Genomic DNA, 13954 nt, shown 5'->3' on the forward strand with positions numbered 1-13954 from the left:
CAGTTTCGACTGTATTTTCTTATTTGGTTTCACATACACACATCACGTGTGTAAATCATTTTCTTAAATAAGATTGATAATCTTATATTTATATACATGGCACGTGTATATAAAATAAATTAAAAGATGCAATATGTATTAAAAAGTAAATCCAACTCGATCCACATGCACCTACAAAACCGAGGATTTGAAAGAATATTGACTATTGACAAAAAGGGAAAGGGATAGGGGGAGAGGAGAAACTAGAAAAGATAGTTTCCTAATAAGCTAGAGCTGGAGTGGAGACATGAAACCAATTTCTAGCTTACGTTAATTCATCACATGTTGTTAAGAGTGTTTCACAATGCAGGGAGTGGTAAAGCTACTAGGTCTCTGAATTTGTGTTGGTGGTGAATGGCAAAGGCAGTCAATTAACTTGGATGGAATTGGTTCTTTCTTCCTTTAAACTTTTGGCCTTGTTATTGCTTAAATTGTGTAACTGCTTATAACACTATAAAACCATACAGGTTTCTTGAATTTATTACAATAATTAATAAACCTAGCTTATGCTAAAAAGTGTACAACAAATGTAACTTTTTTGTCAAACACTGTCTAGTTAGGGTGATGAATGAAATTAAGTAATTGATACATAAGTTTGTCAAACACTGTCTAGTTAGGCTTCCAGGTTTTCATCCTCTTCTTGCACCAATCTATTTGTAGAATTTCCTGGTAATTATTGGGTGCCGCATGGATTCTGATATATCAATTTCCATGTCCATTGCCCTCCATAGAAGTTAGAACCAATACAACTCACCGCGCTTAAGACCGAATGCCAGGTTTTCAGTAAGATCAACTTTGAATCAACCCATTCATGAATGGTCCATTGCCTTCCGGAGCACAAGACTTCCAGCAGCTAGCAACATACAAACGCCAGCATCACAAACAAATAACAGAACATAGGCGGACAATCAGCAGAGTGAGTAACCAACTAGAAATAATCTCTTACAGCATCTTCTGTTCATTTAGCTTCAGTATATAATTATATTTTCTTCTGCGAATACTTGTCTGAAGCAGAAAGACATAATGATATTGTCCATCACTACAGTTAGTAGAAATTTGTGTGGCTGCTTATAGTTTCTGAATTACCACTGAATTCAACAGCCCAGCTTGCTGAACTGTCTGAGTGAGATCACTAAGGACCTTGGGAGGAAATCCCACAGACTGCAATTGATATGATGTAGATCCCCCAGGCCTAGATGCATCAATGAAGGAGCGGATATCAGCTATCGTATGGTGGTGGTTGAAGTGTGCAACCATGGGGGTTCCATCGGCCATCCTAAGCTGAATCGTAGTGGATGGCAGTGATGCATCCACCACAAGGCTCGTAGAAGGAGATGGAGCACTGTTGGTGGGAGCAGCAATGGTTGTCTCAGGACCTGATTCAGTTGCGGAGCTACCCCCAAGAGTTCTGCCTACTCCTTGAAATGGAACATGGCGTATCTCTGGTTCCTGCTCTCGGCCAAAAATAAAATAGTGTAAGCATTTTTTATGGCCTACTTTCATGTGCCCACAATGGCAAATATTTATGCGCTTATTTCAAGCTTATGGATTGAAAAAGGGCATGGAAATTTAACAACTTATTTATGCACTCATTTCAAGCTTATGGATTGCATTTAACCCAATTTATGATTAATTGTTATAATACAAATAAAATCATTTCACTTGCATCTACAACTTTCCTTTCCATTTCCATATAGATTCCAAATTTCTAATTTCACTAAGCATGGGCAGGATATCCTGCGCAGAGAAGATATTCCTAAATAACAAGGTACAGGTATGAGGTATTCATCAGGGAGCTTTAAGTAATTGCTTTACAACAGCGCTCCAACTTGAACTACAAAAATGAGAAACTTATGAACCTGATTCCCCCATAGGACAAGGTCAATAAACACCCACAAGCACAAATGTATTAGAAGTTCCCCTAATAATTAAACAGTCACTTCCACATTAAGGTTTCAATTACAGCTACTTTCCTGATCCACCCAATATTCCCAATTGTTAACAGAGACGATCTTACAGCTTGCTGAAGTAAGAATTGGCTGGAATTGCATCCATCCCAGAGTGGAGAGGAGCAAGACCAAGCCATGGAAATGGGACATTCAATTCTTAAAGAGCACTTTCTGAACTCCCAGAGCTAGAGTGAAATTTGGCTTTTGAGTTCATACCCAGAGTAAATTCCACAAGGGGAAATCAATCAGTCATCTTTGACAAAACCATGTCATGGAAATGCAGCTCGTCAACAGTGTACTTAATCTTCAAACTGAAGTTTTACCAAATTGAAAATGCCATATTATTACATGTGAAGAAGTGCTAAACCTGGGAAGCCTTAAGTTTAGAGGTGAATATTGAGTAAATAAGACTGGTGCCCCCGTGTAAACAAACCTTTAAAAGGTATCAGCAGAGCATTCCCTATTAAACCTTTGGGCATATTCAAGAGCTTTCCAAGGATAAAACAGCATTAATTAAATAAAAACAATCACCAATGGAATTTTCAACCTCTATCAAGGTAGGGTAGTTAAACACAGGGTGTCTGACAATCAAAACAGGTAGAATCTGTAGTCAGGCTTTCCAATCATTGCATACTTTCTCTTCCCATTTTAAAATTTTCTGCCAAAATAGGCCAAAGGAAGGCTTACTTCAGGTTTTTCAATCTTTCAAATCCGAATCCTTATTTTTTTTTACTTGTAAACTTTGACAAAATATATTGTCATAAGGCAACTAGTTAAAGCAGCCTGAATGTAAGTAATCTTGTAGATAGAAAAACGTACTCATACCAAAAGAACGGAAGGAGGGCTGAAGAAACTTAAAGATGAATTTATAAGCACTTACGGGGCAGTTTTCTTCCCTCCTTATGAGATTGACATGAACAGAGGATCTCCTGTCTGCAGGTTCAAGCTCTTTAGGACACTCAGATTTTCTGATGCTCTGTAACAAGATATTATTAATAAAGCACAAACAAATAAACCACAAACCAGGGCGTATACATCTCCCATGAGCACCCTCAGCACAACAATCATCTAAAATTCAGTTGAATCCTCCTACTCTAACCTTGTTTTCAACTTGTATTTCAATTGCCTGTTACCTCAAGGAATGGAGCATTTCCCGGATCATCCAGCCTCCTCAAAGGGCCATCATTGACAGTGAAACCATTTCTCCAGAAAACAATGTTGTGTACAACTGACTCAGGCTGCTGATTGGGTACAGGTTCACCAGTGAGCAATCTTCCTCTCCCAGTAAAGCCTTTTGAGCCTGAAGATGGCCGAATATCTTCCAAGGGCCCTTGCACAGCACCCAACTGTCGAGCTTGATCAAAAATTGCATCAACATCATCTCCCTCGGATGGATCTTGGACAAGCATACCGCTGAAAGTATCACATTAATAGATAGTCAGGTAACAAATCAGCCATCATTATACCTATCAGATACACACTCGTAACAAGAGGAGAAATATGGTAAGGAGTCCATCGGTATTGAACTTGACTAAATTTCATGCAATCAAATAAATTTAAGAAGTTGTTTGTAGCAGTAATGACAGGTACCTTTTCTCGCCGCCGGTATAGTTCTCCTGGGGTACATCAGAATCGTGGACGGAACGGCGGTTGAGGTCGGAAAGAGTTCGGATGCCTCTGATCCGGCTGGTGGAGGGTTTATTCTTGTCGAGCGAAGACATTTTTCCAATTCCCAGTCAATTTTGGTCTGTGGGTAGTGTACGAATTTCAAAGAAAAAAAAAACAAGAAAAAGGAAGAAGAATACCGAATATGATTCGATTACTATCTAAGCTTTAGCTGTCTGGAAAATCTGGTCCCAATTTACAGGTTCTCCGCATATTCATATGAACTTACTACTACTCAAAATAAATTGTTTCCTTGAAAACATACCAATTCGCTCGGCCAAAACAGTGACTAATTTTGTACCATAACAAGAACTATAACTGATCCATAATTTCTTACATTTATAGATAATAAGTCCTCTTAATTCAATCCACGCTATTTTAGAACTCAATCTATCAGCAGTTCTTCAGCTCTGGTAAAACAACAGAAAAATGAATTAAACTTGGTAAACTTAATGGTTTATAAGCTTTCTTCACCCCTGTCATTTTGATTAATAATCCCTTTGCCCTCAAATGCCGAATGAAAATCAATATACTCTTTTGGTTACCTTCTTTCAGTGTATCAATCCGGTTGGAAAGTGGGCTGGGGTGCAATTGGTCAACATTTTTTATTTCCGTGGCGTGATGTGTAAATTTGCATTTTGGGGGGTGGAAAATGCCAAAACCACTATTTTTAGGGTGGAAAGCGCAATTGAAGAGCACACATCCTGTTTTTACGGGGTTTAAAGTGCAGCATCCAATGTCACCACCTTCACACATCGTCCTTTTTATCATCTCTGCGCATCAATTCTTCAGGCTTTCTGGCCCTTATGCTTTTATACCACATGGAATACCCGACCCGTCAAAATCAGCCCGGAGAAAGGAAATATAGCAATCCACTAAAATACACCTTCGACGGCCAATTCTTGCCCGCAACCCCTCCTGATGAAGAAACACCAGAAATAACAGAATCCACGGATGAAAACTCTGAAACCGGACAAAGCTCTGAATCCAGCTACCCAGAGCCAGGCCAAGCTGCGGGTCTGGCTGCAAGCCTCCAAGTAATTGCCAACACCGTGCTGAGGACAGAGCTAGCTGAACTGGAAATGATGAAGAAGAGGGAGACTTACCGGCTGGAAGCCCTGAAGCGGCAAGCGGAACTGGAAGATGAGATCACTCGGATGATGTTGCAGACACAGGCACAGATTGCTTCATTTGTTCATCAGAATAACTCCAGCAAGAAGAGGAAAAGTTAACAAGCACTTCTGAGACCTATGTATGCTGGTTAAACATAGCAGCCTTCCTCAATAAAACCAAGAGATGGAAGAGTTAGTAGAGTTGACTAACCGGAACTATCTTCAACCATCAATCTGCCTTAACAGGAAGCTGGTAACAGGCTCCAGAAGTCTTCAGTTTTTCTCCAAACAAACATTTTAACTATGATATGAAAGGTTAGGTTGCTTTAGAAAAGGACTCACTCTGGACACAGTTGGTCCAAATTCTATCCTTGCATGCTAAATATATAATGAGTACAGCACCCAGGAAGAGCGTGCTCATCGAGCATCTCCAGTGGATGTTCCAATTACATTGAATATGTACACATTTATGTTTGTATGCAAATCTTTTGACTACCTTAAATAGTGTATGGGAAGCCTTTACAGGAAATTAAACTTTGTAACATGGTTAGGGTCTCGGATCTGATTTGAAATACTAAGAATAGCACTTCGACGTTTCAGAGCACTTTCAGTGTATTCGCTGAGAGGAGGAAGCGAGCTCTGATCTTCCATTCTCTGTGCTTGACCCCGAATGATCTATCGTTTAGACAGATGAATTAGTTGTTTGTTGAACACATAGATTACAAGTGCAACCACAATTTTCTGATTTCATGATACCTTTGATGCCCAATGCCTCTCCGCTTGTTGGCACACGTCTCTTATGTCACGGCCCGACATTCTGCATGACCATCAAATTTATCACAAGTCCACATATAGATGACATAACTTCTTATAGCTTCCAATGGAAGTAGATACCCGTATAACGTAACATTAAGGGTTATCATTCAATCGGTTGCATTGGGTTAGTAGGATCTCCCAAACTTACTCTTCAGTAGCACCGGCAAGTTCAGCCACTTCAGATTTAGTCAAGTGCTTTGCATACTGAGCCACTATTGCTTCACGAGTCTGCTGATCAGGTAGGCCAAAAGTGATCATCGAATCAAATCGACTGAAATGACATAAATAGTAGGTTAGAGAAATCTGTAAGAGATTAAAGGGGTAGGTCTCAAGCACACAACATGAAGCAAATTTGATTACCTAAGCAGAGCAGGATCAAGATCCTGTTTTCTATTGGTTGCAGCAATAACCACTACTTTCATCTCCTGCTCAAATCCATCAATCTGCAAGATGTGCAAATATTTCATGATATGACAACATACTTAACTTCTGAACATAACCGGTTTAATTAATTCGGTCTCCATGTTGATTATGCTACACACGCAAACCTAGGGGTGCAAATGAGCCGAGCTCGACCAAAATTTCAAGCCCGAGCTCAACACACAAGGTGCTCGAGCTCGAGCTTGTTGCTCATTGAGTCAAGCTCGAGCTTGAGGCTTAAGCCCATGGCTCAAATATTTTTTTTAAGCATTTTTAGTAAGAATATATTATTAGTAATATATAATATTAATTATTAATAATAAAAAGTGTTAAAAATATATGTTACAATATTTTAATCTAATGTTATGAGTATGTCTTCATAATATTTTTATTTTATATTTAATATTAGTATAATAGTAACATATAGTAAAACTAAAATAGAAAATATACACCAAATTATCTAAATACTTATACTTAATTTTGTATAGTTATATATATATACACCAAATTGAAAAATATTAATAAATTCTTAAAAGAATCCAATAATACTTAAAGTATGCGATTTTAAAAATATATTTGTCCATAACATTTTTTTTTAGCAAATTGAATTGTATAATATATCATTTTTAATAAATTTAGATAAATATAAGCTGTTTCTTAAAAGTAAAATTAAAGTGAATGGTCATGAGAATACATTTTTAAAATATGATGATGGAAATTTAAATTTTATATCTTTCAATTCTAAAAGAAGAGTTTAAACTAAGTAGTGATTGATCTCATTATATATATATATGTCTATATGTATATATAATGCAATACCAATAAAAATAAGTAAATTTGTTTTATCATCATCCTTTTTATTATCATTAGATTAATTCATGGAAATCATCAAATTTCAACATAAGTTTACAAGCAGTAAGATAGAAATATTACATATAGTGTATCTTGGTATAAATATTTACTCATAAATAAATATAAAACATAATAAGTTAATTCTCTGAACTTGTAAATTTATAAAAATACAAGAGGCACAAATTGATATTAAAATATGACAATAAAATTTATATGCATTATATTGAATAATTATTTACAGAACAAAGTTATCAAAAACTAAATTGTTGATTAAACTTACTTTTAGATAGATATTTGATAATATAAATACAAATAACATATTTTATTATTATCTAAAACCAAAATTTGAGATATTTGATAAAATATAATTCTAATATAAGATGAAGTTTGAATATGAATTTGATATAATATTAATTATGTAGTTAAATATATAAAAACTTGAAAATACAAAATAATATCAAAAAAAAAATTAAAAAATAGAGAAAAGCTCGCGAGCTGGCTCACGAGCTTTCGAACACAAATATCCGGGCTTGAGATCGGTTCATGAAGGAGCTCGAGCTCTTGTGAAGCTCCCGAGTGGCTCGGCTCATCTTGCACCCCTTCACAAGCCCCATTGCATGTCAGGACCAACACACAGGGGGGAGAAAGTAGAGATGGCAAAGAGGCCGAGGCAGCCAGGACCGGGGCGGGTTTGGTACGGTTTTTGGCGGATCTGGGGGGGGGGGGGGGTATGTCCAAAACTATGTTAAATTATCTACATCTAAAATGATATTACTTATTAAACTTCTTTAGTTCTTTTATATTAAAAAGCAAAGCTGGGCAGGGATGGGGTAATCTTTACCGGGTCTCGGGTCCAGACAAATCCACCCCAGGCCCGCCCCGTGGCCATCACTAAGAGAAAGAGTGATAAAGACAATGAACAAGGCAAAGAGTTGCTCTATTCAATAATACCATAACTAGTCTGCAGGAACAACTACTGCAGCAAGGCATAGCTTATAATTAGATTTTCTTTCCTAGTTATAAGATAGTAGACACTTCAGTACCTGTCGTAACAACACAGATAAAAGTCTCCGTGTAGCTTCATGTGTTTCACTATCACGAGCAGTAGCAACAGAATCAACCTGCAAAAGTCCCAGAACAATGATTGATGGATTCACTAGCATTAAGAGATCACGTTTCGAATAATATACATAAACCCCATCTGTTGTAGATTACCTCATCTAGGAAAATGATGGCACCATCAGGGATTTCATTAGCAAGTGAAAAAACTTTTCCCAACAAGCGCTCACTCTCACCATAATATTTAGACATGATAATCTCCAATGGCACGTACAACAACGGGATACCCTGCCAAGGAAGATAAATTCTGATCCAAGCGCAAGTGCGGATACAATGGAAATATGATCATAGGATGCAGAAAAATGTCATAAATAATATGTTAATCAGCTGCTCGTACTTAAAAAGATTATGTCACGAACAAGAATACTAAGACACTATGCAAACGATGAATTTGTAAAAGATTTAGTTACTGAAGCTTCAGGGCGTAGAAGTTGATTTACCGCTTGATTAGCAATTACGCGAGCACAAGATGTTTTCCCTGTACCTGAAATCAAAGTCAATATGTAAGCACTACCTCTGGTTGTTTGGTAATGCTAAACCCAAAAAGCTTACCTCAACATTCATTGCTTATTCTACATGCATTTGCTACCTGGAGATAAACACACACATAGAGCACGTGGCTAATAATTAACCCCAAAAGGGCGGTCTCTATGTGTTCAATGGAAACTCTCCTTGCATAACTCAATGTCTAAAAAAGTAACTAAAATGGTTTTACCTCACTCGTATGGGAAAAAATTCCTGGTAACATCAGATGCATCTAGGGATGATCATTTTGGAAGATAAAAATTGTCTTCAATGAATGTGAATTTTCAAAGACACGGGCCCTTCTTCAAATATAAGCATTTGTAAAGTGAATCTTCTATTAATAATCAAGTTAAGTGTTCAAACCTGGTGGGCCTTCAAAAAGCACGGCACGTGGTCTGTTTGTCTCAAACTTGCATCTAGTACCACGAGCAATATCATCATATACTTCAGGACTCTTTAGAGCAAGTAATATTGTATCTTCTATTTCCCTACACGATTGAGAACAATTTCATAAAAGAATTAATCAAAAACTATTATCATATCTGCCAGACAAGGAAATTGAAGCAAATAGAAAATGATGGAACTCCCATGCCGAAGTGCTTACAGATATCAGAATAGCCAAAAAACTATATGACATCTTATCAGTATGGCCAAAGTAACTTGGATGTCACACAGTTCACATTTGCTGCACAGTGTGAGGAACAGAAGAAGCTTAAGAAAATTTAAACAAGTGATGTTTCTAAAAAGCCTAAAATATTCTTTCAAACAATCAGTAGGGCAACTCAACTTCCCCAACATGCATTTGCCACAAGAAATCTCCACTCACTTCCTGCCATGAAGGGAGTTGGCCACTACAGGATGAGGTGTTAGGTAAACATCAAAATAAATGAAAGCAAGAACTTCCGTAATAATCTATGTATCTGACAAACCCAAGACTCAATTTCTATTCCGGCGATGATCAATGTTGTATTCAGAAAGCATGTTATTCGTTATCCAACAAGAGAACTTGTTTTGGAACTTAGTAAGTTAAACTTTCCCACTGTCCATTAAAGCACCAAACAAGAATCATAGAATTGAGAAGCTATGGTCCATGTATTCCAAGTACCGCTTTTGATTATCGTAGCCAGCAATATTATCCCAGGATATATCCGCTTTTGGCTGTTCTAAATTGGGTTCTTTGAGTCCATAAATTTTGACTCCCATCCCCTCCAGACTAGTGATTGTTTTGTCAATTGTGGGAACTCGTGCAGCATCTCCCCTCGGCCTTAACTCTAAGTTTCTTGGTTGTCCAGCTAACTGTAAGATAGATGCCAAGGCATCAAGCTCCTCAAAAGTATAACTCCCTTGCTTCATGAACTCGATTTCCTGCATATAGGTAAGCAGTAAGCAACCTGTCGCTCCTGAAACCTCAGTTCTGATAGATGTATGATAAAGAAATTATAGCTAGCAGAACAAAGTTGACAATATACTCCAGGATGAAGACTTATGATGGACAATGAATAGATTATACAGTTACAAGAACTGACAGCTTTGTCGGAGCTAATGAGTGGACGAAACATGAGAATGCAAAAGTCTCCATCATCTGCATTTTTATCCTTCGATTGAACTTCACTCCCACTCATGTCTTTTAGAGTTTTTGGTCGACGGAGTGTTAGCTGCCAAGCAACCCCACTGCCAACAGAGCTAACTATAGTTATTCTCAAGCAATAGAACCTAAAGACCATGTAGTAAAAAATAGAGAACAAAATGCAAGTACTTAGTTGCCGCAACGGAAAGAACAAATAAAATGGCAGCCACAAAACACAGCACTCAAAAACCTGTCCCAAGCCCGCAATGTCATGTCGGATCCAATACCATTGTCTTCAGCCTTGACTCCAAGACGTGAAACTAGGTTTGTAATCAGAAGTGGAATTTCACAGGATGGAGGAACTTGGAACTTGATAGTCACCTGCCAATAAGCATGCGTTAGGCCAAAACTCACTCACCCCTTAAAATAAAAATCACATCGATCAATAAAAGATAGTTATTCAAGATGCATACATTAGATAGATCACCAAAGTAAACCAAAACAGTGATATCTCCATTACAATATGAACATTCAGCTAACAGAGAACAGGAAAGGTCAGATGCACCAAGTATAATATAGAGAACCAACCAACCTTTTGTCCCTTAATGGAAACAGTAAAACGAGGATAAGAACCAGATCGACCTCCTTTGCTCTTAAGCAACTCTTCTAATCGAGATTTTTCCCTCCTTGCAATCTCTTCAAGGTTATGATGGCTTGAAGCTGCAGGAGATTCCTGCGGAGGAGTTTTTGCAGATTCAGGTGGCAGAGGAGTCTTAGCAGATTCCGGCGGAGACGGAGTTTTAGCCGCTGCCTACAAGTACATTTTGTGCAATATAAGATCAAGAGGAACTAAGCGTCCAAGTAGATACTTTATTGTATGCGCGTGTTATCTGTTCATGAGTACCTTCCCTTTTTTCTTTGGTGGGGGCATGTGTATGCATGTGGAGGGGGAGAGTTTTCATGACCCAATAATGATGGCATTTCATAAATTCCTTGCAACTGTAGTTCTGTCTTGCGCTTTTCTAAAGAGTTAAGGTTTTCCGTTGTGTTTATGGTATCAAAATCAAGGGACAGCAGAGACACCATTGAACTCACAGAAGAAGGAAAAGCCTCGTCCACAAACAAGAAAAAGAGGCAGCCAGCAGAAAGAGAGGCAACTAAAGTAAAAGGGTGAAGGATGCTGGAACTCGACTCTACTAAAAGGGGTAGACCAAAAGAACTGTGAAATCCAAGAAAAAGGTTTCAGGGAAGTTAACTAGAAGATATTAGGAAATCATTCTCCTACTGCAAATGGAAAATGTGGAGGATTAATCATACAAAAGGAGTAACGTGGGAAAAAATTTTCAAGGACTGAATCACCAGCCACACCTGACATCAATTTGCAGTAGCTGCTAGAGGTGGCCGGTAATAGAGCAGAAAGAAAGAAATGCAGAATGACGAGCCCCTTCCAGGGTTTGACATCAGATTGGTAAGTAACCAATCTCAGGTAAATAAAAGTGTCTCGGCTTTGGTCTCCACCTTCAATTTTAAGATAAATATTTCCACATAGTCTTTCTCTATTTACATTTTTCTTTTATTTTTCAGAACCAAGATACAAAAAGAGCAGCCTGACCTCGTTACTATCAGCAAACGCGACATCTACAAGTCCAAATCCAAGCAATCCAGCTAAAGCTATGTGAAAAGGAAGTTCGTGCAGCCCTTTTGGTCTTGGACCTTCTGAACCATAAGTCTGTTTGTCCCATTCACATCTCCCTGAACATTGTATATCTTAAGCACTATTGTGCATAATAATAATGGACACATTTCATTGGGTGAAACAGGAAAAACTAAAACAGAAATTAAGAACCAGGAAGAATGGCAACAGGGGAATTTACAAAATTAATCGAACAATAACTTCTCACAAAGTGAAAAGACTTCATCAAACAATCATCACAAAACACAGGGCAGCACCTGGACTTGTCTAATGTAAAAAACTTAGTAAAAAATCCCAAGCAACGTCTTGGATTAAAAAAATGGAGATCAAGCACAATAGCTCGCAGTGCCTTAAAAATCCCCACGGACGACAACTCAAACAGCTTACCCAAAAATAATTAAAAAACAAACAGACAACAGTTTCGAAAGAAGAAGTCACCATACAAAAATTCTTTTTATAAATCGTCCACTCAGAAACTAATTCTATACTCATATAAGATTTGAAAAAGAAGGCATTAAGGTTAATTTTTCAGTCAAAAACACTGTTTCCAATCCAGCAACGGGAATCTTGAAGTGAAAAGGGTGGTCTACTGGACAAACAATTTAAGAATCATACAATTGACGTCTTAACAAAAAAAGGAGTGAATATTTTTCCCCTTTAATGCAAAAACAACGAAAGCAAATAAACCGAACACCAGTAAATCACCGACTGGATAACAGAATGTACGAGATTAACGTAGAATAAACAGAAGCGTAGGTAGCGTACGATTGTACAGAGGGAGGCGAGGAGATGGAGAGAGGGAAGGACGAGGGTTTAGGGTTTGGGCGGAGGCGATCGTACGGCATGACCGGAGAGCTCGGGCGAGACGCCAAATCGACGGCATGGCGGCTGCCGTCCTCACGGGGGAAGAATTTCGTGGCGCGCAAGAATGACGGTAGGAAGCTGGGTTCACTCTTCGGATACTCTTTTCCAAATTCTGGAGCCTGGACATCCTACAAATTGTAACGTTAACTTGCCAACCCCAAAACGGTCTTGTTTGTATGTAATACCAAGTCGGTGGGAATAATTAATTATTACTATCTCTACTTTTATCATTTAACCAAAAAATTAAAACTTTGGTCGCACCAATTTTTTAATATTCAAATTTATTTATAAAAGTATCTTTTTTCGTATATGCAATATATTACAAATAATAATTATTCTATTAATTGAAAACGTATATTCGATACGTGTGTAATTAAAATAATTTTTTTGTTAGGTTGATAATTTATTATCAAAATATAATTGAATAAAATAAAATAAATGAATTGAAAAAATACCATATATAAAAAAAATATATGAATGAGTGGAATCATAAGCGAAGGAGAATTAGTTACTTAAAATGCGAATTGGGAAAATAAAATACATAAATAAAATTTAAAACAAAAGTAAAAATAACAGACCAACAAAGAAAAAAACGCTAAAAAGATATTTTTTTTAATATATAATATACTAGTCATCACGGCATGCCGTCTTGCGAGCATATACTAAATAATATTTTATATTTTATAATATATTATGAATAATATATATATATATATATACCAACAACTTAGGGGTATTATGATATAACAATAAATTGGTATCGTGGTGTCATAACCACAATTTGTGAGAGAAAAATGCCGTCTCTTATATTAGCCGTTATGACACGTCATCCCTACCTGCATGTAATAAATTATTAAATAAAAATGTGTGTAATTACAACTAGAAAACGTGTTAAAATGAATAGAAACAATACCGGATTTTGGGCCCGTAAAGGAATTGGATTCTGGATCAGTAATCAATCAAAACATTGGGTCAAAATAGCAGAATCGAACCGGAACAGGTCCGAAGTATAGCACACCCAAACGCCGCCCAAAATCAAAATGAAGCCCAGAGATTAAAAAATAGAGTGTAGTATTCTTCAAACTTGTTTTTTATGTTTTGAGTTTGGGTACGAGATTTGAATGAATGGGGAAGTCGCAAACACGCTTAACGCTCAAGAATGTCTGCTGACAACCTCCGCTATTTTCGGCCTAGGATTACCTTACTTTCTTTTGAATTTATATCAAAAAGTTGACTTTCCACCATCTATTTCAAACTAGTCTTCAACTTTTACAAACACACCCCATAAATCATGAATTTTTCAAACTCTCATCATTAACATGCCCAGCATAGT

At 37.3% G+C, this 13954-nt stretch overlaps 2 protein-coding genes across 6 annotated transcripts; both read right to left on the reverse strand.

The window, feature by feature from the left end:
• Window positions 1-429: 429 nt before the first annotated feature.
• Window positions 430-4973, reverse strand: LOC105175300 (plant UBX domain-containing protein 4). Of its 5 annotated transcripts, XM_020698320.2 has the most exons (7): window positions 4199-4973; window positions 3991-4063; window positions 3579-3735; window positions 3122-3401; window positions 2869-2964; window positions 1126-1488; window positions 430-892 (listed from the first exon to the last, which is right to left on the reverse strand). In XM_020698320.2, exons 3-7 carry the CDS (start codon window positions 3707-3709, stop codon window positions 713-715), a joined length of 1050 nt encoding a protein of 349 aa, XP_020553979.2. In that variant the 5' UTR covers window positions 3710-3735; window positions 3991-4063; window positions 4199-4973; the 3' UTR covers window positions 430-712. The 5 variants fall into 5 exon arrangements, with proteins under 5 accessions (XP_020553979.2, XP_011096003.2, XP_088732347.1 ...); XM_011097701.3 differs by lacking the exon at window positions 3991-4063; XM_088876221.1 differs by lacking the exon at window positions 4199-4973 and having other exon boundaries at window positions 3579-3691; window positions 3794-4190.
• Window positions 4974-5118: 145 nt separating this feature from the next.
• LOC105175302 (P-loop containing nucleoside triphosphate hydrolases superfamily protein) lies at window positions 5119-12782 on the reverse strand. The gene is made up of 14 exons (XM_088876219.1): window positions 12523-12782; window positions 11677-11816; window positions 10657-10875; window positions 10315-10445; window positions 10024-10168; window positions 9603-9862; window positions 8861-8985; window positions 8413-8456; window positions 8069-8200; window positions 7897-7974; window positions 5942-6024; window positions 5730-5852; window positions 5522-5582; window positions 5119-5440 (listed from the first exon to the last, which is right to left on the reverse strand). The coding sequence occupies exons 1-14, from the start codon at window positions 12746-12748 to the stop codon at window positions 5285-5287; spliced, it is 1923 nt and encodes a 640-aa protein (XP_088732345.1). The 5' UTR covers window positions 12749-12782; the 3' UTR covers window positions 5119-5284.
• Between the last annotated feature and the right edge of the window lie 1172 nt (window positions 12783-13954).

Source organism: Sesamum indicum, linkage group LG12 (assembly GCF_026168435.1).
Source record: "Sesamum indicum cultivar Baizhima isolate 11 linkage group LG12, ASM2616843v1, whole genome shotgun sequence".
Classification (NCBI taxonomy): domain Eukaryota; kingdom Viridiplantae; phylum Streptophyta; class Magnoliopsida; order Lamiales; family Pedaliaceae; genus Sesamum; species Sesamum indicum.